The 25,412-nt window shown below is 35.4% G+C and overlaps 1 protein-coding gene and 1 long non-coding RNA gene across 3 annotated transcripts in view; one reads left to right on the top strand and one right to left on the bottom strand.

Annotated features, from left to right (window-relative positions):
* The window catches only part of LOC143239816 (uncharacterized), a 71,595-nt gene that overhangs the window by 37,089 nt on the left and 9,094 nt on the right, over positions 1-25,412 (top strand). The window lies entirely within an intron of this gene.
* The window catches only part of LOC143239161 (claudin domain-containing protein 1-like), a 31,419-nt gene that overhangs the window by 1,929 nt on the left and 4,078 nt on the right, over positions 1-25,412 (bottom strand). For both annotated transcript variants that reach the window (XM_076480017.1, XM_076480016.1), the window contains exons 2-4: positions 11,027-11,134; positions 2,917-3,054; positions 33-130 (exon numbers count right to left, since the gene is read on the bottom strand). In XM_076480017.1, the coding sequence (XP_076336132.1) occupies positions 33-130; positions 2,917-3,054; positions 11,027-11,134 (344 nt within the window). The remainder of the gene's footprint in view (positions 1-32; positions 131-2,916; positions 3,055-11,026; positions 11,135-25,412) is intronic.

The following is a 25,412-nucleotide window of genomic DNA, read 5'->3' as shown; positions in this document are numbered from 1 at the left end:
CATCTTATTATAACTTGTCCTGTAACACTTACTTCTGGCCAACTGAAATAAGCCATCTGGTCTTTCAGTTTTTGGTAGTCGTAGTAATGTACGCCATGCCACAGACCCATAGCAGCTGCAACAAGGAGAGCTGAAAGAATTAATAAAAAAGTACTGAATTTGATCTCCATAGGTTTCCTTTTACAACAGAACATTTTTTTTTCCGGTTAAGAACGTGGTACACAGAAGAATGAACTGTATGAACCTGTGTAAGGCTTAAGTATTTTTAACATAAGAAACATATACATTGTATTTATTTATAGTTATTTTTTGAATATTTTACCTATGAAATTACCGACTTATTTATGTAATATTTCTATGACTAGGGTTGCTGAAAATTTCCAATAAAAATTACAATTAATAATAATTACTTAATTACGAGTAATAGGAATATCACAAATAAAAAGCGTTTATAACGATACTGCCTGAGGTTACCAGATGAGTATCCTCATTCTTAACGTTTATTACCAATAACAGCTAATAATTTCATAATACTGTCTATCACTACACTCAGTGGTTCTCAAAATGTGGTCCGTAAAGCCCATAGATGGTTCTAAATGGTTATCGAGGTAGTCTAAAATTCAAGTCACATCAAAAGCAGCGCCACTCTTGTCATTAATTATCACTAGTTTGTTTTATTTTGCAGTGGATTTGAGAACCACTGTTGTAAAGAACTGAACAAATAAACTGCGCGAAATTACTCGGTTTTATGTCAAATCACATTAATAATTCCCGTGATTAACCGTTGGTGTCGTTGTTGTTCAGTTGGTTCAATGTGTATGTTAGAAGTGGCCCTGTAAACAGTAACGACATGAAACTACGGGTGTGACACGTGTGTTTCAAGTGGTCCTGTAAACAGTAATGACATGGACCTACAAGTGACTCGCATGCTACAAGTGGTACTGTAAACAGTAATGACAAACCTACGATTGTGACTAATATGTTATAGATAAAAAAATGTTTGTTTAAAACTTTAGCACAAACCTATATAATATATGTGCACAGCTCTTCCTAATTTGATCTTATAGCTTATAGGGTTATACCTGATCCGCCCACGGTGGATACTGAAATCCAAATTCTAGTATTGCTGCCGAGCTACTGGGGAGGCAACTAGTCTAGTTAAACTGAAAGGCGGGATTCACTCACAATTTTGTAGTCTAATCATGTCCTTAAAATGGATTAAGTACGACGCTACACAGTGAGCTGTCTTCGCTGTGCCAACAACAGGTGTCAAAAACTGATTTTCTTGGGCGTTACAACTCTTACTGTTGAACCATTCGTGGGTCCAACATTGCAATCTGCTGGAATGGTTTCAAAGACGTGAGGTATGCCCTCATGGCATGGGCCGATCCTTTGGTTCTTTTAGAAGAGAATGTACCTTGCATATTATATCCGCGAGTCATAACCAATATATTATATCCATGTACTAAATTCCCCAGTGAGTTAGTGGTAAGTTAACTGGCTTACAGTGCTAAAATTCCGTTAAAGACAGAGCGTGGATAGCGCATTTAGATGTGTTCTATAAAGAAACACACACAAACAAAAACAACCATGCACACCATATTTCCTCCCTAGTGGACAAGAGTTATTTCAAAGTGAGAATCCAATGATCCATCGTCACGTTTATCTCAAAGTCACTCAATTACATTAAGAAGTGTGAAATGTAGTGCTCAGAAAGTGGCATCATATAAGGGGCGCTTAACGGAGTAATCTGTACTGCCGTGACGTCAGTAAAAAATGTGCTTGCCACTAGTCACGATAAGTATTATGTCTCTGTAGAGAGCATCTAGTATATGTACTATGCATACTAACTAGCCACATTTTGACGACTCTAGAATCGAGGTGTCATAGACAGCAAAAAGATGAAAGGAGTGTTGTTCGATTCTGGTTCATTTATGTGGTTTAGTCTGTAACTGGTTAACAAAAATCAGCAGAATATTACAATGGCGAATGTTTATCTTACTTGTTAGTGTTCTATTACAAGAGTAGATGAAACCAAAATTAAGAATAATAAATATTCTTATTTTCTTGTTTTTAAAGTTCATATGTCATACTATGTTGTAACCTACAGATGTAATTATTCTCGTGATTCATGGTATGCGCACACTTTACCGACACCACGACAGTACAAAGTGCAACGTTAAGCTTCCCTCATGTAACGTCACTTTAATGTATACTGACTGACATACAGACAACACATAACCGTATGGTGGGGCGAGTAGGTAAAGCAGGCGAACCCTCGGGGTGCTCCCCCAGAGAAACAGCGGTATGTCTGCGAACTTATACTGCTCGAAACGAGTTGCGATACACATGAAAGACAAAACACAGTTCTTTCTGTACCTTCTTTTGGGAAAATAATTCACTGAATATCTCCTTGTTTACTTGATACGAGGAAGGAAGGTGATTAGCTCATTTCAGCATTTCGTGATGATGACGCATCAAGAATTATCAATCATGTTCAACGTAGCATGCAGAGGTAGCACGAATGAGAGTTTCAGTCTACACTGGGCTATCTCGAAATTAAAGTGTTCCATGCAAGTAATTATACATCTCTGTCCCGAAGTATAAAGTTAACACCACTTAGTGGAAAGGTACACGTGATTTTAAACTACGTTTGATTATGTAGCTTTTTAAAAACAGAAATAAAGTATAATTCACGATATATAAACACACACAAATATAAATTTGTATTAAAAACGTGCTAGAAAGATATTAAAAAGGATTATACCGGACAATTGGTTTCTGATACATATAAAATAATTTAAGTGTTAACTGGATTATCAAAAGTAACTAAATACACATTTCAAAAACAAGAAAAATAGATACTAAAAACAAAAATATTCAAGAGTTTATAATGTAGTAAACTTACATACTTACATGCAAACATTTCCAAAAGACCAGTAGCTACAACGTTTCTGTAGGAACGCTTCCAGCAACCAGCTACTCCAGTAAAAAATGACATAAAAATACAGAACAGTCCTGAAATGTACAGTCCAATAACAGCACGCGCCATATCTACAGGAAACAAAAATAAATTTACATTAGTATAATAAGTTATCTAATGATAAATAATAATCATGAAAAAGTTATTGCTATTTATTAAAACATTTTTTTTCTTTTTCCATAATTAAAATATTTTAATTGTCAAATGACGGCCATCAACAGAAAGCACTAACAGCGTTCATTGTGTAGTGCCTGTTGTAACGCACCAACAGCTTTGTGCTCAGTGACCTGTCAAACAGACCACTTATCGAATGTTCACATTTACGGTAGAATAGAATGAGCTCACATTCTTATTTGTGGAAACAAATACAACCAAGCAGTTAAATTCAAAGAAAAATAAGAAAATAAACAAAAATCCGGGAAGTTACATTATATAAAACGAGTTTGTTTTAAGCTGAGTCTATCTATATATAATTTCAAAATAAGTTAATAAAATACATAATCGTCATAACTGTTTCGGACTTTAGTTTTATCCATGATGGCACGTACCACGTGCTCACTCGAGAGTTTGAATATTTTTATGAAAGTAATAAATGTATTGGCCACGTCTTTTATACGGGTAATATGCTTTCCCTTCTCTTTCTGACAGGCCCGGAATGATCAGATAGTTAAAGTAATCGACTCGTAATGGTCGCGAGTTCGAATCACCGTCGCACCAAACATGTTCGCCTTTTCAGCTGTAGAGCGTTATAATGGTACGGTCAATCCCACCATTCGTTGGTGAAAGAGTAGCCCAAGAGTTGGCGGTGGGTGGTGATGACTAGCTGCCTTCTCTCAGTCTCACACTGCAAAATTAGGGACGGTAAGTGCAGATAGCCCTCGTGTAGCTTTGTGCTAAATTCAAACCAAATCAAACCTCATTCTGACAGCCCCCTATCGATCATTTGCAAGATCAAATGAGTATGGCCAAACTCGCTGATAAATTTACACATCATCATTGGGTTCGGACCATGTTTTGGACTAGGGAGGGTCAGGTTCAATGTATGGCTCTTCCTCCTTCTCAGCACTCGTTATTTTGTTTGCACTGTTACTGAACCATATATAGTAACCCTTGTTACGTTGTTACAGTATGTTACATTTTGTCCAATGTCCGCAGTTTTAATTAACATACCCTTTTCGTGAGATGTCCAATTCATGGGATTATATTAAATCGCATATTTTCACTAACTTATGTATGACTACACTACGATAGTGTTCACAATACAGTTCCACTTAGTAGTCATATACACACACAATCCTACTTTTACATACAAAAATCCTTTAAAATACAGCTACATTTATATCTACGGCACGGGTAGCCGAGCACTGTTTGGTCTTCATTATACCAATTTATGATGTTTAGAGGGCTTACATTTACTAATCTCTTCAACGATTTGGTTTGTTTGAATTTCGCGCATAGCTACACGAGGGCTACTTGCACTAGAATGGAGGCAACCAGTCAACATCACCCACCGCCAACTCTTGCAATACGTTTTTATCTGTGAATAGCTGGGCTGACTGTCACATAATAATGCCTCCACGGTTGACAGGGCTAGCATGTTCGGTGTCAGGGGTTCGAACCCACAGATTATGTGTCAAGCACTTTAACTGCCACCAGGCCTAATATCTTCAATGGTTCTTCCTGAACTGATGTTCAAAAGTGAAATAAAGAAAAATATCAATGAGGTAGAAAACGCATCATTGAAGTTTGTTTTTAATTTCGCACAAAGCCACAAGAGGGCTATCTGTCCATAATTTAACAGTGAAATACTAGAAGGAAGGAAACTTGTCATCAACCCCCACTGCCAACTCTTGGACTACTTTTTTTATCAACAAATAGTAGGATTGACAGCACATAACGCTCCCACCGCTGACATGGCGAGCATGTTTGGTGGGACGTGGATTCGAACCAGTGGCCAGCAGATTGAGAGTCAAACGAAAGTGAGGCGGTTCTTACTGAAGTAAAACAACGATGTTCAAGTTTATGATATCCAACATATTCTTGTTGTATCTGCTTTAGAGGGACTACCAGTAGAATTTTAAATCCAGTTTTCTCCTTATTTTTTTATAACCATCTTAAACAAAAACTAAACGATATATTTTGTGCGTGAGCTTATTAGCGCTCTAGATGGGAAGAAGAGTTATTGGAAGGATGTGGATGCATCTGATCTCACTAACTGGAGATGTATTACTGTCCTCAATGTGGGTTATAGAATTCCAAGTTTTTACTAACACGTTTTCTAAGGTTATGCCAGAACTTACAGGTACTTCCCAATTATGTGCAATAACAGGACAAGAAATCCATGGTAATGTTCATATTCTACTTAACGTATTGAATGGTACTTGTATATATAAAAGTCCTCCTCTCCTTCACCAAATATGCTCGCCCTATCAGCCGTGGGGGCGTTATTATATTATGGTCAATCCCATAACAACCTTGGTAATAAAAGTGTAGCCCAAAGTTGGTGGTGGATGGTGTTGATTAGTTGATTTCCCTCTAATCTGTCACTGTTAAATTTGGGAAGGCTAACGCAGCTAGCCTCTTGTGGCTTTGTACGAAATTAAAAAACATGAAAAAGGCAAACAGTGTGTTTTACTTAATATAAATCAGAAAACAGTTTTATGTTACAGTAGTCATAACTAACTCTTTATGAAGCTTTCAGGCTTTTGATGTACATCCTGGTATTCTTTACTGACTTCTCTGTATTTGTAACAACGTTTATAGCTACCGATTTATTGTACAGGAATGTTTTCGTCATGCTACTGTATATTTTGCCTGTTGAACCACAGAATTTTAAAATCATAAATAATATTAAAATAGAGTAACATACACCCCGCTTGCAGTAAGTACATCAAGGTTCTTGATCGTGCATGGTTAAGAAAAGATAAATATTTCTATGCATCGTTTCTTTCTTCTTGGGGATTTATGTTATTTTCAATGGGTCTTCTAAATCGTAGTGAAATGTAAGTTTGGAATAAAATAATGTAGATTTCGCCAACATTCCATTACCTTTAATTTAGTAAGATGGATTTTTATGTAGTTCCAAAGTGATTTTGTTTGTAATCAAGCACAAAGCTACACAAGGGGCGATCTGTGCTATGCTCATCTCGGGTATTGAAACCTGGATTCTCGTGTTGGAAGTCCGTGAACATACCGCTATGCCACTGTGTATGTGGGGCGGGAGTAAACTGGGAAAAGAATTTTCGAGTAGAGGGTTGAAAGTTGGTTGCCAGTTTATCCTTCAATGCAGAATTTGATCTTTAAATGAAGCAACAGTAATATTTCAGTGTATGGTCATATTTTAATTTTCGGTACTTTTGTTTGTGCGAAAATTTGGTATGTGGGAGCTTTTGTTTCTTCGCCATCACACATTCTTTCACGTATGACCACTAATGGTTTTAGGTTTCTTTCAGGAATACGGGATGGTCCCATATAACATTCCTTGACGTAGCAACTAATAATTTACCAGTGTAAGACTAAAATCAGGAATATGAGTTCTCTCGGTGGCCACAGTAGATAGTCCGGCGTTGCTTTGCTATAAGAAAAACACTCACTATAACTTAAGTTTCGCAAATATTGAGTAAGTCTTTCGACGAAGTAATGTAACAGAGATACGAGAAATATCATGAATATGAGAAAATTAATAAGGAATGATTGTTTAACGTCATTTGCGTCAGGCCTATCGGTTAGTTCGTAAAACTAAGTACAGAAGTTGTAGTCAAGGAAATCAAACTGTTTCGTTATCCTTAAATGTCCTGGACTTTACATTATTTACTGTCTAGCGCCTGTCCAATAGCAGATTGGTTTGGTTTGTTTTGAATTTTGTGCAAAGTTGCACGAGAGCCATCTGCGCTAGCCGTCCCTAATTTAACACTGAGACAAGAGAAAAGGAAGCTAGTCATCACCACCCACCGCCAATTCTTGGGCTACTCTTTTACCAACGAATAGTAAGATTGACAGTCACATTATAACGACCCCACGGCTGAAAGAGCGAACATATTTGGTGTGACGAGGATTCGAACCCGCGATCCTCAGATTACGAATCGAGTGCCTTAACCACCTAGCCATGTCGGACCCTCTTCAACCTTTGTGAAAGATTCTTAGAATAATTAATTTTAATACTGAGACAAAACGTTTTGGAAACAATCAATGTTTTATCTTCAGGGTTTTATTTACTTTGCCCTCACCTTCCCGATGATATTCCATTTTATGGTTGTCTTGATGGAGAAACATAGTTTTACATATTTTTTCAATATCACAAAGTTCAACTGGTGTGAGACCACTTTGGTCAGTCGGTCTCTTTGTGTGAGGGTGGTTCTTATGTTACTAACTCTATTGAAATGGTAAATTCTTACTTCTCTTGTCGTGTATGTCAGTCTTTGTGAAAACTATGTATACCATATGGTTATGTTGGAATGATGGACTTCCAATGGACCAGCCCCCCGCTAGTACAGCGGTATGTCTACGGATTTACAAAGCTAAAATCAGGGGTTCGATTCCTCTCGGTAGGCTAGGCAGATAGCCTGCTGTGGCTTTGCTATAAGAAAAACACACCTTTAATGGACTGACGATAAATCTCGCAATTAATTTAATCATTCAAGAAACCCTGAATGTAGACTTCTAAATATATCCTGAAAAACTTTCCTATAATGTTTCAAATTTGATCTTAGGGTGTACTTAATGTAACATTAAAGTGTAATCTCATTTCGTTTCATATTTTTGTCCAAATACACTATATTTTTTATACATTATTATTATGATTTTTTATCAATAAAGAATCAAAATTTCTTGGCAGCAACTTGTGACAAAGAATAGATGGAACTGAAAGGCTGTTTTTACACTCCTCTAATTTGAAGCCACAACAGAGAAACTTTGGATAATTTAAAAATCTACAGTACATTTATTTTCATAACAATTTTTAAGCTTACTTGTTTTCATATATTTCACGGTTTTATGCGTTTAAACAGTAACTAAGTAAATACAAATATAAAACAAACAGTATTGTAAGTAAACAGAGAATAATCGTTAAAACTGGACACCTTTATATAAAAGATTGTCACCTGTTACCTATTTGAAGGAACTGTTTGTTACTTAGTAATAAAAAGTAGGTAGCATTAGGTGTATCATTACTCATGTTTCTTTATGTCCTTAGAAATATTCTTACACTAAACATTATGTCACAACTCAACGAAAGTACTGAAAATCAAGTGTTCCTTATCTTAGAACTGTCCAGGTGGTAACCCCAAAGTTAGGACTAAAAGACAGGTGAATCATGGGCTTCAGGTCACGTTTATTTAGGTTTACGTCCAGCGGCTGTTAGATTAGAAATTATTAAAAGGAACTATAGCCGCCGCATTTCTAGCATTGAATGACTATAGGGTTCGTAACTGTGATTCGCTCTTTTTTTGTTTTTAACCTCATTTAAAGAGATCTTCTTTGGAGCCAAACAAGAAACACCTGACGCCCTTTGATTGTTTTATTGAATAATTAACATTTATTTCATTTTTGTGTTTGAACACATGATTCTTCTGTAAATAACTCATTTTTAAGTCACTGAATGTCCTGTATTATCTACGATACAGTGTTCGAGGGTAACACTAACACAGCTGGTTAGAAAAATGTGTGCCGGTAAAAACGTTTATCTTCAAATAAAAATATATCTAATATTCCTTTAATCCTTCCATTACAACAAATGTATTTGCAAAAACTACGTCGTTTCTGAGTGTCCTTTTCTAAGCCATTCAAATTACATATCCATCTTGTACGTTCAACCATTCAACCAGGAACACCTGACTTTAAATCAAAGTTGGAGGGGAAGGGGTAAAAACAAACAAGAGGAGGCAGAAATGAATGTAAAAACCAAAAACGGTAAACCACATAATTGTAAGTTCATCCTTCCTCTATTCAAAGTACTTATCTTTAAACATATTTTTAACGGATGTTTCCAGTGGAATCGTCTGTAACCTTTCCCACTTGCTATGACACAACAACTTGTTATGGAAGTTCATGCGTACCGAGTCTTCAATATACACATAGTTCACGCGACTTTTGGTCCATTTAATAGACTTAAATACAAGTGCTAAGTATCCCAGCGACGATCCAGATGTTTGCTTCTAGTAGAACGACATAACGTTGTATCCCATAGCACCATTTGTTAGCTTTTAATCACCTGTTTCAGACAAACAGGTAACAAAGTTGCTCGCGTTTAATCAATATTAAGGTTTACACACGTAAAAAGGAAATGAGAAAACATAAAGCATATGTAAGCTATGTGAATACAGTAATGTTTCAAATCATTTAACATTTAGAATTCTGATATGATCAACAATAGGTCAGGTAGAGCCGTATTATTAACATTTAGAATTCTGATATAATCAACAATAGGTCAGGTAGAGCCGTATTATTAACATTTAGAATTCTGATATGATAAACAATAGGTCAGGTAGAGCCGTATTATTAACGTTTCCGTAACTAGAAACAAAAACGCACTCTTGCATGCGTTACAGAAGTGGTTGTCAGTGCCTACTGTAAGATGAGATAAAAGTAGCCCAAGAGTTGGGGTGAATGCTGTTGACGAGCTACCTTATATCTTATCTATAATTTCAAAATTGTGCACGGTTTTAACATAATCCTGTGTGCGCGAGAATTCAAACAAACAAACAAACATCTGACCCTAAGATACCCATAGCTTATTTATAAATTCTACATTCCACTGTTTATTTTGTCAAGAGCGCGGCTTAGCTCTGTGTTAGATATTTGGTTTTCGGAAATAGCGAAGTCGGTTCGAATTCGTACAAATCACAAAATATCCCCGCCCCATCACATACATTAAGCTGCTGTTGAGTTAAAAAGGTGGCAGTCGGTATTTTACCGCGTATGCTTCTGACTGAGTGACTCCTCTCCGAGGCTATAATTCAGAATGAAGGACAAAAGTGAAAGTAGATAATCTTCGTGGCTTTGTCACAAATACAAAATTTCATTTTCTCGAACAACAAAAAAAAATTCATAAATATTTAAATTAATATGCACTTAGTTACATTATCGATTAGACTTCAACAGATTTTGTACTATATAGTATCTAAAATGATATAATTAGCACAAAGTAAGTGCACGTAAACAATAAATAGAAATATGAGCTGTTGATCACCAACAAATATCGGGTCATCCCATAAGTAATGTCCGAAAATTTAATACAAAAAGTGCATCATCATTTCTGTCTTTGAAGAAGGCTTTAATGACTAAAATATGTAGTAGGATGTGTATAAAACTGTTCAGACAAATAAAAGAAACTAAGCCAACTACACTTTTTCAGATCATTAATCAAATAAACCCTTATTAAGATGGATGTGTCTGAGGAGCACATTAGGCATATAATGCTTTATGAGTTTAAAAAAGGCAAGAGTGCAGTAGAAAGTAAATGAAACATTCAAGGTTTTTTTTTGTGTGGAGTCTCTCAATGAAAGAAAATATAAAAGTTGGTTTCAGAAGTTCAAATCAGGTGACTACAGCTCAAGTGATGTGCCACATTCAGGTCATCCTGTTGAGTTTAATGATGACTTTCTGCTGGTTACACTTGATGAAGATTGTGCTATAACAGTTGAAGAACTAACACAGAAGCTTAATTCAACCGATTCAACAAGAATTTTATGGAAGTGTCATTCAGAAGCTTGTAAATTGTTAGCAGGAAGTAATTAATAATAACAAAACATACATTATTGATTAAATAACATTAAAAGCGTTTGAAATTCTCTCTCTTTTTCTGAACCTGAAATCGGGCATTACGTAGGGGATGACCTGATAGGTTTGTTTAGAAATATTCATTTGTTTTGTTGAATTTGCACTTTGAGGAATTTGTTGTGATATTTAACAAATATTTCTGTCAGTGAAATATATTTTTCTACAACCAAATTTTAATTCGGATACGTAAACAAGTTTAGGTTTAATTCTGTTCGTTCATTTGTTCTCTCCGACGAAATACTAGTTTTAGTTAAAGTCTGTACTTACGTAACCTTTCCCATCGTGTTTCAGAAAAGGTATCGGAGATTTCATTGTCTGGGATGTAATAATTAATGTTGATACACTCTGTGAGAACCGGAGATAAGAATGTCTTGGCTGGAAAAATATATATCAGAAAAAGTAATTTTTAAATGTAACAAACAAGCAGTGGCAGATATTATGACATAATAAACATTGGTTAAAATGACATAATACATCATAAAAACACTTTTAAAACGTTACGTAAACCATAATACAAAATATCGAAAAAAATATAAAAGAAATATACAAATAAAACTACAGAAAACAGGAAGAACTAATAAAAGACGATAGGGAAAAAAGCAGAAGAAACTAGTGTGATATATAACAAATAAAAAACACTAAAAATTATATTAATATTACTCTGTTTTATTTCATGAGCTAATTGAAATAATGAAATTTGAATTAGCTGGTAAGCCTTTTCGGTTGTTTTCAGAATCTGATATCAGGAAGACAGCCAAATAACTGTTAAAACTGAACTCATTGTTCAATAAGTACCCAAATTAGCATTATTTATAATTTTATGTTCTCAAGTCATGATTCCGAGACAAACTCTGAAAACTCTGGTACATACATGCTAAATATACTATGCAAAATTGTGATATGTACGTGGTTTGATTGGTAAGTTGGATATTACACGTTAACCTAAAAGGATAGAATTTGTAATCCTTTTTAGTGACTATAATACAATACGGATTAGGGTTACGTACTATGCCAAACGACATCTGTTACTTTGGGTTTATTTAATTAAGCATTACAGCTTAAGTGCTTGAAACTTTATTATTACATTAAAGTAATAAACATTTTTGTTTGATCTGAGGAGACTCAACACTCACGATAGCGAGTTTTAGTTTCAATCTATTTACGTAACTGGGGTTTTAACCCACTTAAAACTCTTGTACTGTTTTAAATATACAAGGACAGAGATATGCACACTTTTATAAGATGAATTGTCGATCGCAAATATTAAAAAAAAATGTAGTTGATTATTTCCACATACATGAATATTGTGAATATAGGAGTGTAGGTTAAAAAAACCAAAAACTTTATCGACCATGCGAAGAACCAGCACTGTCATTAAAGACGACAAATATTGCTGTGAACGTTCCAGTAGTTACTTGCGAAACGATTCCTTTACAATATTACGTGAACGTCTGCGAACTTTCCGGAGATGATTTACTTAGCGTGATAAAATGAGAACGGTATGCTAACGCGAAGTCTTTAGGTCGTATAACCTATATCTTTGTAACCATTTCAAAACGGAACAAATACCTGCATAATCAGCCACCGGAATCAGGGCTCGGTAACTGTTGTTAGTACACAAAACGAAATAGTAGTACAATTAAACACCTGTAGGTGTAAATTACGCTGGTAGTGTGTCCACACTACGTCGACCTTATTTTAATTTTTACGAAAACCAACTGCACTCGACCCCTCTTTTTTCTATCGCTAGAATGTTCATTATTTCTTTGTTCGTGGTGTATAAGGGCTAATGCGAGTACGACCCGCGGCTGGACTTTGAATTCGAGAAATCGAGGTTTGAGTCCCGTTGCCATAAATCGCACTTAATACTTCGTGGATCGTGGAGGCTGTTAAATTAGCCCTCTTCCCTTACAGTCGTTCTGTTCAAAAGTATGGGCGGCTAATACAGTAATCCTTATTTAGTTTTGCGGGTGAAAAATATATAAAACAAGTGTAAGGACTACTCACCAAAGTAACAACATATTAATCAGCAAATATTACATCATAATTATACAATCGATAACTTTGTCACACACATAAAAATATACAAATCCGAAGAAACCTTCAAGATCCCAGAATAAAGCTTATATATATAGATATACTATCAATTATGGTGTGAAACATTAAATAAGTTGCAGTTATTAACAGTTTTATTAAAGTCATTTACAAGTCCGGTTTTGTGGGCGCCTTCTAGTGGCACAGCGATATATCTGCTGGCTCATACACCTAGAATCTGGGTTTCGATACCCATTATGTAGCTTCGTGCTTAATTACAAACAAAAACAAATTATGTGTGCAAGTACTGTTTGTTTTATGAATTTCGCGCAAAGCTCCACGAGGGCTGTCTGCGCAGGCAAGTGTCAAATATTTTTTTAACATTGAATGTTGGTATTATTTGAATTACCTTTATTATTCTGACGAGGGGGCAGTGTTAGTAATTGTTAGAGTTATAATGATTCCGTATGTTTTCCCAACACATTACATTTTGTTCAGAGATTACACAAGCCTGCGATGGTTTTGTTAACTTGAAATTTTTACATGTTCTACAGTAATTTCTGTACGCTGAACCTGAAAAATTACATCAATTTCCTCCATCACGTACAGATTTTTCACAAAACGTCATATGCACTATTACGTAAGTGAATCATTTTCATTAAAATCGGGTCACATTTTATTATACTTAAAATGTTGGCAACTATTGGCTATAGAATTCTCCAGACCAATAACAACGTGAGAGCCTTATCGATCGTTTTAGAACCCGCGAGAAACACACCACTAGTGTATAAAGGGTTAACAGGCCGCATGACGTGTCGTTTCTGGATATTATATGTTTGTGTGTGAAATTTGAAATTACTATTTTTCCTTTTTATTTATTTGAAGGTTGTGTAAATGAGTAAAACCCCTTACACGATACACAAAATATGAATATTATTTTCAAAATCTACGTTTAAAGTTTACGTTTATTGAACACTGTCGAAACGTCCAACAATATCAAAAGCACTAAATATACACAATTCGTTCTGTTAGATCTACACGGCTTTTTAATGTGAGTGTTCGATTTAGATGGTTTAAGTATATTGTAAGTGTTGAATTTACTTATTTTTAGAATCGATAGTTTATCGAAGGTTTGTTTGCGTAACTGTGTACAACTCAGACGTTGTGTATTTCAATTACTGTGCAATTGTGTCATATTACTAGAACATTTTAAGTTTTTATCGTTGTTTTAATTAAGTACTATTGCATTATCATATCTCTGTAGGATGTTCTAGGCCTTGTTCAAGCTATAAATACACGTAGAAAATGTATTTAACGTTAGGAGTTAGAAAGATTTAGACAGCGTGATTGAGAATTGTCACAAAAAGCATACAGTAGTGATTTATAAAGTGAATTAATCACCGACTGTACCGTAATAACAAAAAAGAGAAGAAATAATTTGTCTTGTTAACGCTCTGAAGTAATTGAAGCAGCCTATGTGGACTCTGATAAAAAGGAAAAAAAGGGAGAGAATTAGTTAAACCTCTTAATACAACTGTACTAACCAACAGTTATAGTGGTGATTTTAAAATGAGATTATCATATACTGTGTTGTAATAACAGATCAGGAGAAATAAATAATTCTTGTCAAATTGTGTTCTAAAGTAATTGAAATAGCCTATGTGGATTTTGACGAAAAAAGGACAATTATATAAAGCTCTAGATATAACGGCCTGGCATGGCCAGGTGATTAAGGCACTCGGACTCGTAATCCGAGAGTCGCGGGTTCGAATCCCTGTCACACCAAACATGCTTGCTCTTTAAGCCGTAGGAGCGTTATCATGTGCCAGTCAATCCCACTATTCGTTGGTAAAAGAGATGCACAAGAGTTGGCGGTGGGTGGTGATGACTAGCTGCCTTCCCTCTAGTCTTACACTGCTAAATTAAGGATGGTTGGTGCAGATAGCCTTTGTGTAACTTTGCGCAAAATTCAAAACAAACCAAACCAATTTAGACATAACCGTCAAAACCAACAGTGTAACGAACATTTGTAAATACGTTTGACTTGCTTTAATATATTATTTTAAAACAAGAGGATCGTGTGCTGTTTGTTTATTGTTACAGGCACCCACTACTATAAAGAATCCAGCTCATACATAAAATCTGACAGTTCTGTCATAAAATATTAAAAACAGATGTGTGTGGTGTGGGTGAATATAGGCATATAACAAGTTAAAACATCTGTAGACTTTATTATGAACATATCAAAACAACAGACAGCAGCCAGGGGTTTTCTTATGGATTTTGAACACTACCAATATGTGTGATTCAATCACAACAAAAGGCAAACGCTTTAATGCTGCGTTTCTCAAACAGGGATTCGCGAGTCGTATCCAAAATTTAATAAAATATGATTTAGATAATAAAATAATTTGTTTCGTAAAATTTAATTTATACGAATTAAAATGTTTAACTTTGGAAAGCCACATGAAATATTCTCTTTAAAAAAAAAAAAAGTAGAGAGGTTCGTGAAAATAATATTTTAAGTTAAAAGGGGTTCTCGGGCTACTAAAGTTTGGGAACCACAAGTTTAGGATGTTACTGTGTGTAAACATATGTACTGCTTTTTCAGAAGTATGCTCTGGTCTGTACAAGTGCACCATATTTTCGTGGACACCTGACTCCACAATTATCTCGTAGAATTCCTTCTTATATTTTTTCCACGCTATTACTTCACCACCTGCATAGAGTCTTTCATCCACCTCAGGCATCGAACACATATTTCTCTTTTGTTTTGCACGGGTGACTTATTTATAGGTTAATAAAGAATGATAGCGTGACGCAGAAGGTAACCTAAAAAAACGAGGTTATTGAACAAGAGCTTAAGATAAAAATAGAACCATGCTTCCAGGTGATTACAAATCACGCACCAGGTGACTGCTTTTCTTCCTTCCTTCCCTCCTGTATTTCTGTCCCTCCTCTTCATTCCCTTTTGTTCAAAAACTTTTTTTTTAACGAGTTTGATTCGATTTACGATTTGGTTGGAATTTTATTTGCCTGGTATAACCTGATGGTTATGGCACTCGGTGCCTGGTATAACCAGGTGGTTAAGGCACTCGACTCGTAATCTGAAGATCGCGGGTTCGTATCCCCGTCTTTTTAGCCGTGAAGGCGTTATAATGTTACGGTCATTCGAACTATTTGGTGGTAAAATAGTAGCCCAAGAGCAGGTGGTGGGAGGTTCGATTCCCCTCGGTGGACTCAGCACATAGCCCCATGTGACTTTGCTATAAAACACACACACACACCAACGAAATTATTTTTTGACGTCGCCGCAACTACAACATTGTGCGCACTGATATATCTTGTAGTTACTGTCACATTTTCAAACATATTTTAGGGGATTACAAGAGTCTGTAGTTTAGCCTATGGTTAACGTGCCTTAATGTGAATATGAGGGTTCATAGCTTGTGTCCTGTTGCGATTCGTCCTTTGGAGCCTCAAGTACGTTATTAGTCACGGTACAATTTCACCATTAGATTAAAAAATAGCCTAAAAGTTGGCGATAAGTGATGTTGACTCGCTGCATTCCTACTGGTGTAGGCGCAGATACCCAAATTGCTTTGCGCCATAAAACCCCAAACCCATCCACCCACCCTCTAGTGTATCAGTTCAAAATTATTGACAACGAGCAGACATGTCTCCTGTTCCTAGTTCTCGCGAATATTCGAAGGGGACAAACTGAATGACGGTGTTTTTGTTGCTGTTGTTCTTTTCTATGGTGCTCACAAACAAATTATGTGACGATCTGTGAACATAATGATACAAAAACTAATTAAGCCTTTCCTTGTAAGGCTTAACTCACACCTTTTATGAACAACGACAATACGCTATTTCCTTTTTCAATGTCCAATGAAAAAAAAGTTTTCATCTCTTTAAAAGCGAATCAAAACCGGAGCTTTTATCAGTTATCAATTATAACAAATCTCGTGGCTTTGTTCTCCGGTGGATCACCTGCAACTATAGATACTTAAAATATTAACATCCGGAGTTCGATACACCGCGGTGTACTGAGAACATATAATTCACCGTGTAGATTTGCGCCAGTAAACAAAAATTGCCTTATTGTGGGTTAACAGCAAGCGTAAGGGCTTATAAAAGTCAAATTTCGATACCCGTGATAAGGGTAATACAGAGTCCAGGCCCAGCATGGGTTAAGGCGTTCGACTCGTAATTTGAGGGTCGCGGGTTCGAATCCCCGTCACACCAAACATGCTTGCTCTTTCAGTCGTGAGGGCGTTATAAAGTGACGGTCAATCCCACTGTTCGTTAGTAAAAGAGTAGCCCAAGAGTTGGCGGTGGATGGTGATGACTAATTGCCTTTCCTCTTGTCTTACACTATTAAATTAGGGACGGCTAGCGCAGACTGCCCTCAAGTAGCTTTGCGCGAAATTAAAAAACAAAACAAAAAAACACGTGGTCCAGATCAGTGCCTTCTTTCGTTAACATTAAAACACAAAATAAAACGCGTGTCTTAATTCGCCAACAGTGGGAACAACACTTCTGCCTTTGTTTGTGAGAATTCGATAAATTAATAATAATAACACGTTTACCGACCCTAAATATGAAAGGTTTAGTTTTACACGTTAAAGCAATGTAAAATTGTTGGGAAATACACAGTTGTTTGTACAAACATCAAACCTGTTTAAAATTAATTATTGTGTTCACGATAACGTACGCCTTTTCTATATTCAACGTACTCATTAATGGATTATCGTCAACTAATTGTTAATGGTTTTCGTCTGACGTAATCACTTTATTAGGCATCTCCGTGTAGCTGTGCGTGTATTGTCAAACACAATATTATACTGTATAAAATTAAATGTGTTTCTCGGGCAGAGAAATTGTTATTAATAACACTTATAAAAGCTGGTACACCATTTAAACTACGTCACATCAGTGTTTTACTTTTTTCGTTATTACGTAATTAAAACAAGAACTGATTGAAACAAAAAGTTCAGACTTTGTTCTATAATATTTACAGACATTACCAGAACTTGTGACTCAGTTATTATATAGATATTGGTATAAAATAAACACTGTATAGTGATGTAAAGTTGTGATGACCTACTGAAGAGATATTTAAAATGCTATTTCGAAGAACGACACAAGCTATTCCTACACAGACAGTGTACCAACATGTCTGTCTGATAAACCTGATACAGAACGAGCACGCTAAATGATTGTGTTGTAACACAAAGCGATCGTCTTTTTTTTTCACGTTTCATCACTTGTACACCACGTTACTACGTGTCTTAGTTCACGAACAGTTAATTAGAAGTGTTCACGCACTGAAGATTTTTCTGTGGCCCAGCGACTTCGAAGAACACATAAATATAGTTCCGATTGTTGGCGCACTTCATTAATCTATTAAAAAAGACGTTTCACCTTCTCACTTCTATTCAAGACAATTTCTGTTGGTTTTGGTTTGTTTTGAATTTCACGCAGGACTATCTGCGCTAGCCGCACCCTAATATAGCAGTGTGAGACTAGAGGGAAGGCAGCTGGTCATCACTACCCACCGCCAACTCTTGGGCTACTTTTCTTACCAACGAATAGTGGGATTGACCGTTACATTATAACGCCCCACAGCTGAAAGGGCGCAATTTCTGTTGTTATAGCAATTAATATCACTATTTTCAGGCAAGTTCTTAATGCTTTAATCTATATAAATAAACGTTAATATAAGAGTAACTTTAATTATTAAAACAAAAAGAATTGGACCGAAATTTAATTAGTGCTACTAATGTCTTGCTTCTATATTTTACTTTAATATGTTATTGGTAACAGGTTAAAAGGGTGCACCAGTTAATTAACACGTTAATTGAGAATGTGAAACCTGATTTTCTTGTTTTTGTTTTTAATAAGTTGTAATGATCAATCAGCACCAACCTTGACACAGTGATACAGAATAACATGAGGGAAATAATGAGGGTGGGGATGAAACTCCTCTAATTTCGAAAAAAAAAAAACCACAAAAAACAATGCCTTATATTCCTCTGGTTTAGAATGAAATATGTAACCTCTATTTTTAGGATTCTTTCAAACAATCTTCTCTTCTGCCCAACCCTTACTGTTCTAATAAGTAATTATTGTTCTCTTCTGTCCATCCCTCACTGTTCTAATAAGTAATTATTGTTCTCTTCTGTCCATCCCTCACTGTTCTATTAAGTAATTACTGTTCTTTTCTGCCCAACCCTCACTGTTCTAAGTAATTAATCTTCTCTTCTACCCAACCCTCACTGTTCTAATAAGTAATTACTGTTCTCTTCTGTCCATCCCTCACTGTTCCAATAAGTAATAATTGTTCTCTTCTGTCCATCCCTCACCGTTCTAATAAGTAATAATTGTTCTCATCTGTCCACCCCTCACTGTTTCAGTAAATAACATCATGTCTAACTCTCACTGTTTCAGTAAATAACATCATGTCTAACTCTCACTGTTTTGATTATTCTTTCCTTGAGTCCAACTTCTACTATTTTAGTAATCAATTACACTTTTGTCATTTATAGTTGTTAATTTCCCCTCGTTCTTTTTAGGGATCTTATGAATATATCGGAAATGCTTTTAAACAAAATAACTGAGAGTTCAAATTGAAAAGTTAGTAAAAAATGAAACTGATCAGTTATTCAAGTTAGATGTATCTCTATTACACTTTCATTACGTTAGACACAAATAATAGGTCTCAAGTGTTTAATACGTACAAAGAAAATTGGTATTAAAAACTAGGAATTCTAGTTTTGATTGAAAGGAAAAGTCAAGTGGTAATATATTGGTTCTTTAGACGAACTGCATGGCTAACCTTAATCGTCCTCTTAGTAACTAACGACTGGTGTCTACATACTCCTATAGTACCTCAGTGTTTTAAACTAAAACTCATTCTTAAATATTGTCACTTAACAGGTCTGGCAACATGCAGTTCCAATGTCTTCCAATCACTTCGTAAACTAGAAAGTTCGGCGCGTTCTTCCAAAGGCATCAAACAGAAACTGTGAAACGCATGGCCGGAAGAGGAAGTACGTCATATTGTTATTCCAACTTTTCTTACACTACTTAATCCAGTTTCTTAACACGTGCTTCTATTCACAACGTGTACATCATAACCATCAAATTACCGACTTGTAATTACAATCCACTACCGATAGTTGGCGAGGTTTCTGTGCTGCATCGTAATGAGGAATTCCACATTTACACCTATTGCAACACTAGATAAAGAACTCGGAGGTAGAGATCACTCATTTCCTACTTATAAATAAACATAACAGAGACACCCAACGGTTTTTTTTTTAACTTTCCTTTATGATTCATACGTTTTTAGGGTTCCCATAACCAACAAAGTCATAGACTTTATACAAGGCCCAACGACGTTTATCTAAGGTCTCAGCTTTCATAGAGATCTTTACCGTTGATCCTCGTTGGGCTCTCAAACTAAACAGAATCAACAATGTCACATTTTCTTAGCGCACGTTCAAATACGACTGACATGTTACGAGCTCTTAGTCTTCAAGTTTACAATCATTGTTAGTAGTTGATAAATTCACTTTCCTAAAGTCTCAGCTTTTATTCCTGCTGTCAGCAAGGCTATTTTGGTTCCACTACAATAGCGATGTTACCGCAAAATAAGGAACATATTAATCTAAGATCTCCCCATAAGTCAAACCATACTTGAACATAGAACAGATGCTGTTAATTAACCCAAGGTACAATAATCATAACAAAAAATAAATAAATAAAAGCATGTTATTGAAACCCTACACAAATGTGGTTGAAAGAAGTAAGTTACTTTTGTTGCTATAAAAAAGTTAGTCGTAGACCCAGGAGTGTTTAGGTGCATATATAGTTTAGAAAACATTTCGTTAAAAAGCCAATGTGGTTCGTGCGCCCCCACTGGTAATTTTAGGGTTAAACAGTAATGTTCTCAGTCCCATCACTGTTTTGATTCAACAGCTAGTTTTCACATTTGACAGAGAGCTCGAAAACACGGTTTTACATCGTCTATTTTGTTTTCACGATAATATATATTAAAAAAACACACACATTATAGGGGCCATTAACCCAAACTATGGTTTACCAGAATTTATGGTATTCATGTTAAAACCTGTAATCCATGTTAAACCTATTTTCCAATGGGGGACAATTATGATGTGACCAGACGACCATTTCATTTTTGACCTGTTAAGGTCATAAAGGTCACGTAGGAGGTGAAGTAAGTCATTTTAGTTTAAAGGTAAAACATTTTTAACTGCGTGTACACCACATTAAGTTACATATGACGTAGAATACTGAAGTCAGTTTTAATCAAGGATATCAAACTGAATAGCTGTAAACTTCATACAACTGTGTTGTTTATGTTTAATTCGCGCAAAGCTACACGAGGACTATCTGCGCTAGCCGTCTTCGATTTTAAAGTGATAGATTAAAGGCAGCTAGTAAACACCAACCCACCCTAAACTGTTATGCTACTCTAATCTACTGTTTCTGTTATAAAACACCCTCGGTCCTAAAGTGCAGAGTACGATTTTGATTTTGACGGTAAAGAGGTGCGAACCTTGGATCGACAGTCCAATAAGATTATCACTGGGCTGCCCTCGAACCGCAAAAAAATTCACGCACGATTTTAAACAAAAGATACAGTAAACAAAATTAAACAGATCACATTTTCTAACAAACCACTTGGAACAGAACTGTTATTGTTAATTCCTCGAAACAGAAAACAGAAGACGATATATTAACATATATACGCAGGCCATCTTGTTTGACATTTCACTCGAGTAGTGTATACCATATTCTTGACGATTTTACAAATAAGACATTGTACAAGTTGATAACTATATTGAAACAGAGACTACTACATGCATTTAAAAGTTTTCATAATTCATGTCTCATTACCTTACAATACATTAATCAATTTGAACCGAGTAAACTGAATTAATTTGCTAGACAGTTTAAACATCGAACATGACACGTTTTAAACCAGATATTTCATCTGCTGATCACATAAATTGACTGTTTCTTTCATGCACGAATGTATGTTAACATTATCTACATTAAGTTTAACATGTATACATGGAAGATATGTTGTAATGTTTAATGATTCGTGTGAACATTACTTATATGGTGTTTTACGTGTATGAGGTATCGAAGTCGAACATACGTAATAATTCATGAATATCAGGAGCCGGATATAAATGCATATTTTGGCATAAAACTTTAGAGCTCTAAAGCACAACTGTTATTAATGTTAAAAAGTTACTCGAGATTTTTATTTAACAATTTTACCAACACAAAATCTGTATAAACACAATAGTACTGCCTGTTGTATGTCCGTGTAATTACTTACAGTATCTATACAAACACAATAGTACTGCCTGTTGTATGTCCATGTAATTACTTACAGTATCTATACAAACACAATAGTACTGCCTGTTGTATGTCCATGTAATTACTTACAGTATCTATACAAACACAATAGTACTGCCTGTTGTATGTCCATGTAATTACTTACAGTATCTATACAAACACAATAGTACTGCCTGTTGTATGTCCGTCTAATTACTTTCAGTATCTATACAAACACAATAGTACTGTCTGTTGTATGTCAATGTAAGATTATTTACAGTATCTATACAAACACAATAGTACTGTCTGTTGTATGTCCGTGTAATTACTTACAGTATCTATACAAACACAATAGTACTGTCTGTTGTATGTCCATGTAATTACTTACAGTATCTATACAAACACAATAGTACTGTCTGTTGTATGTCCGTGTGATTATTTACAGTATCTATACAAACACAATAGTACTGTCTGTTGTATGTCCGTCTAATTACTTCGCAGGATGTGGACGGATCTTCAGCAAATTTGGTATGAGGGGGTCCATTGGATCCATGGGGTTACACATAAACAAATTTTCAGTTTTGCGTTTTGCAGCTTTTATGGGCGTTTTGGCGCTTTTTAAACACTACTTCGCCCCTTGTTGATCGCTGAAGCCAACATTGGTGTGAAAATTTGTTGGATTTATGCGGAGATACTCGCAAGTTTAAAGTTTTTACATAAATGTTATATATACATATGTTTTTACAATTACGTATAAGAGAAGTAACTTTTCACGTCCTAAGATAACCCTTTCGTTAATCATGAATTTATGTAACTTTCGTCCTGGGGGCGGGTACTCCAGCTACTGTACAATTCTTTTACTTCGGGAAGGAAAATGTTGTACACTAACACTACACAGTTTTCAGTGATGTCGAGAAACCCACTTGTTGAGAAATTTATATGCAAAAACGGCTCGTTTGGGTTGAGAAAATATTTTACATAGAAGAGCGAACAACGTTTCGACCTTCTTCGGTCATCGTCAGGTTCACAAAGAAAGAGGTAACTGACCGGAAGCTGACCACATGTTTGAAAGGGGTTGTGTAACTGTGTGTCGAAATGTAGAGGGCGGTATTAGATGTTTGAATATATAATTTTATTTATTTTATTATATTAATATAGGTATAAAGGTGTTCCTTTATATTGGTTTATTTTGGGTTTAAGTTGTTGTATAAGTAAGGCTTCTTTGATTTTGCGTTTGTTTATGTTTGTTTCTTTATTTAGTATTTGAGTGTTTTCTATGGTTATGTTGTGTTTAAGTCACCTTCACACGTTTTCGAACACTGCAAGTCAAATAAACACAACATAACCATAGAAAACACTCAAATACTAAATAAAGAAACAAACATAAACAAACGCAAAATCAAAGAAGCCTTACTTATACAACAACTTAAACCCAAAATAAACCAATATAAAGGAACACCTTTATACCTATATTAATATAATAAAATAAATAAAATTATATATTCAAACATCTAATACCGCCCTCTACATTTCGACACACAGTTACACAACCCCTTTCAAACATGTGGTCAGCTTCCGGTCAGTTACCTCTTTCTTTGTGAACCTGACGATGACCGAAGAAGGTCGAAACGTTGTTCGCTCTTCTATGTAAAATATTTTCTCAACCCAAACGAGCCGTTTTTGCATATAAACTACACAGTTTTGTTTGCTGTTAAGCTACACAATGTTGGTGCATTGTAATGGTAAAAAATTATTGTTGTAAGCTTCGTTGTTAATGATGTTATGTTTGTTAGCGAGAGCTGTGAGTCGTAATGACATCTTTAAGATATAAAGATAATGTGTACCTAGAAAGTTCTAAGTATTTAAGTCAGATTTTCTAGCAAATTCGAAGTTAGATTTTGAAGATATAGATGTTTCTTCTTGGTAGAGTTAACCACTCAACGCATTTTCGTTACCGCCGTGATGTGGTACAAGTAAGTTTATTTTCACGTTAGTACGATACAGTTACAATTATGTGCTAACGTAGCCTGCAAACTAACACAGACTAAAGCTTGTAAAAAAAAGTTAAAGAAGAAATAAAACTAATTTGTTACCTATATGAACATAGACCATAAGATGTTCCTCTTTTTCACAGAACATAACGCACAGTTATTACGTTCGATATTATAACAAGATGCGATGTGAATAACATTAGTTTCAGCGTAAAGCTACGCAACAGAACATTTGCGTTATATCCACCAGGAGGAACCGAGCACTAGATTTTAAGGTTGTAAATTTGTAAACTTACCGCTGACCCACTGGGGGGACCATAAGAATAGTAAACTTGGCCAGATGATTTTATTATTGTTTGTTTTAATTAAGCAAAAAGCTATACGAATATTTAGTAATGGGTTAGCTGTGCTCTGCCCACCACGGGTATCGAAACCCGGATTCTAGCGTTGTAAGTCGGCAGACATGCCACTTTGTCACGGAGGGCAGATGATTTTCTGGTAAGGGTATTAACTTTACCTAATTATTTACCAATTCATCGTTTTTGCAGTACATTTACCAAGACGTCAAACCTCGTACTTTAGTAAAGCCATGATAAAGATTGGGTATGGATGTAACATTGGTAACGGATAATAAAAATGTATTTTCTATTCTCATTTCCCATACAAGTCAATTCTAATTAAAATATTTATCATTCTTTCGTGTATTTATAAACAACATTTATTAATGTGTTTTTTTTTCTTATAGCAAAACTAAATCGGGCTATCTGCCGAGTCCACCGAGGGGAATCGAACACCTGATTTTACCGTTGTAAGTCCATAGACTTACTGCTGTACCAACGGGGGACAACTATTAACGTACTTCCATGGGTTCCTACTACTTAGTTGTTTAACCCTTTGACGTGTACGGTTTTAGTGCGCTTAAAAACAATGTTTGTTTGTTGTTTTCTCCGCAAACGTTTTTAATTAAATTTACGAAGACGTAATAAGTTTATCTGAGGGGATAGCAGTTCATGAACAATATGCCCCCCAGTGGTAGAGCGGTATGTCTGCAGCCTCACGCCGCTAGAAACCGGGTTACAACATCCGTGGTGAGCAAAGCAAAAATAGCTCATCGTGTAGGCTTGTGCTTAATTACAAACAATCAATCACGAATAATACAATGACAGAGATGACCTAAAAACAATATTTTTTCATTTTAGATTACGTCACACTATATAAATTGTTTTGTTAATAATTTATTATTTCAAGAT

This window comes from Tachypleus tridentatus, chromosome 13 (genome assembly GCF_004210375.1).
Source record: "Tachypleus tridentatus isolate NWPU-2018 chromosome 13, ASM421037v1, whole genome shotgun sequence".
NCBI classification, from domain to species: Eukaryota; Metazoa; Arthropoda; class Merostomata; order Xiphosura; family Limulidae; genus Tachypleus; species Tachypleus tridentatus.
Note: the sequence above shows the minus strand (reverse complement) of the source record. Positions and strands in the feature narration are given on the sequence as shown.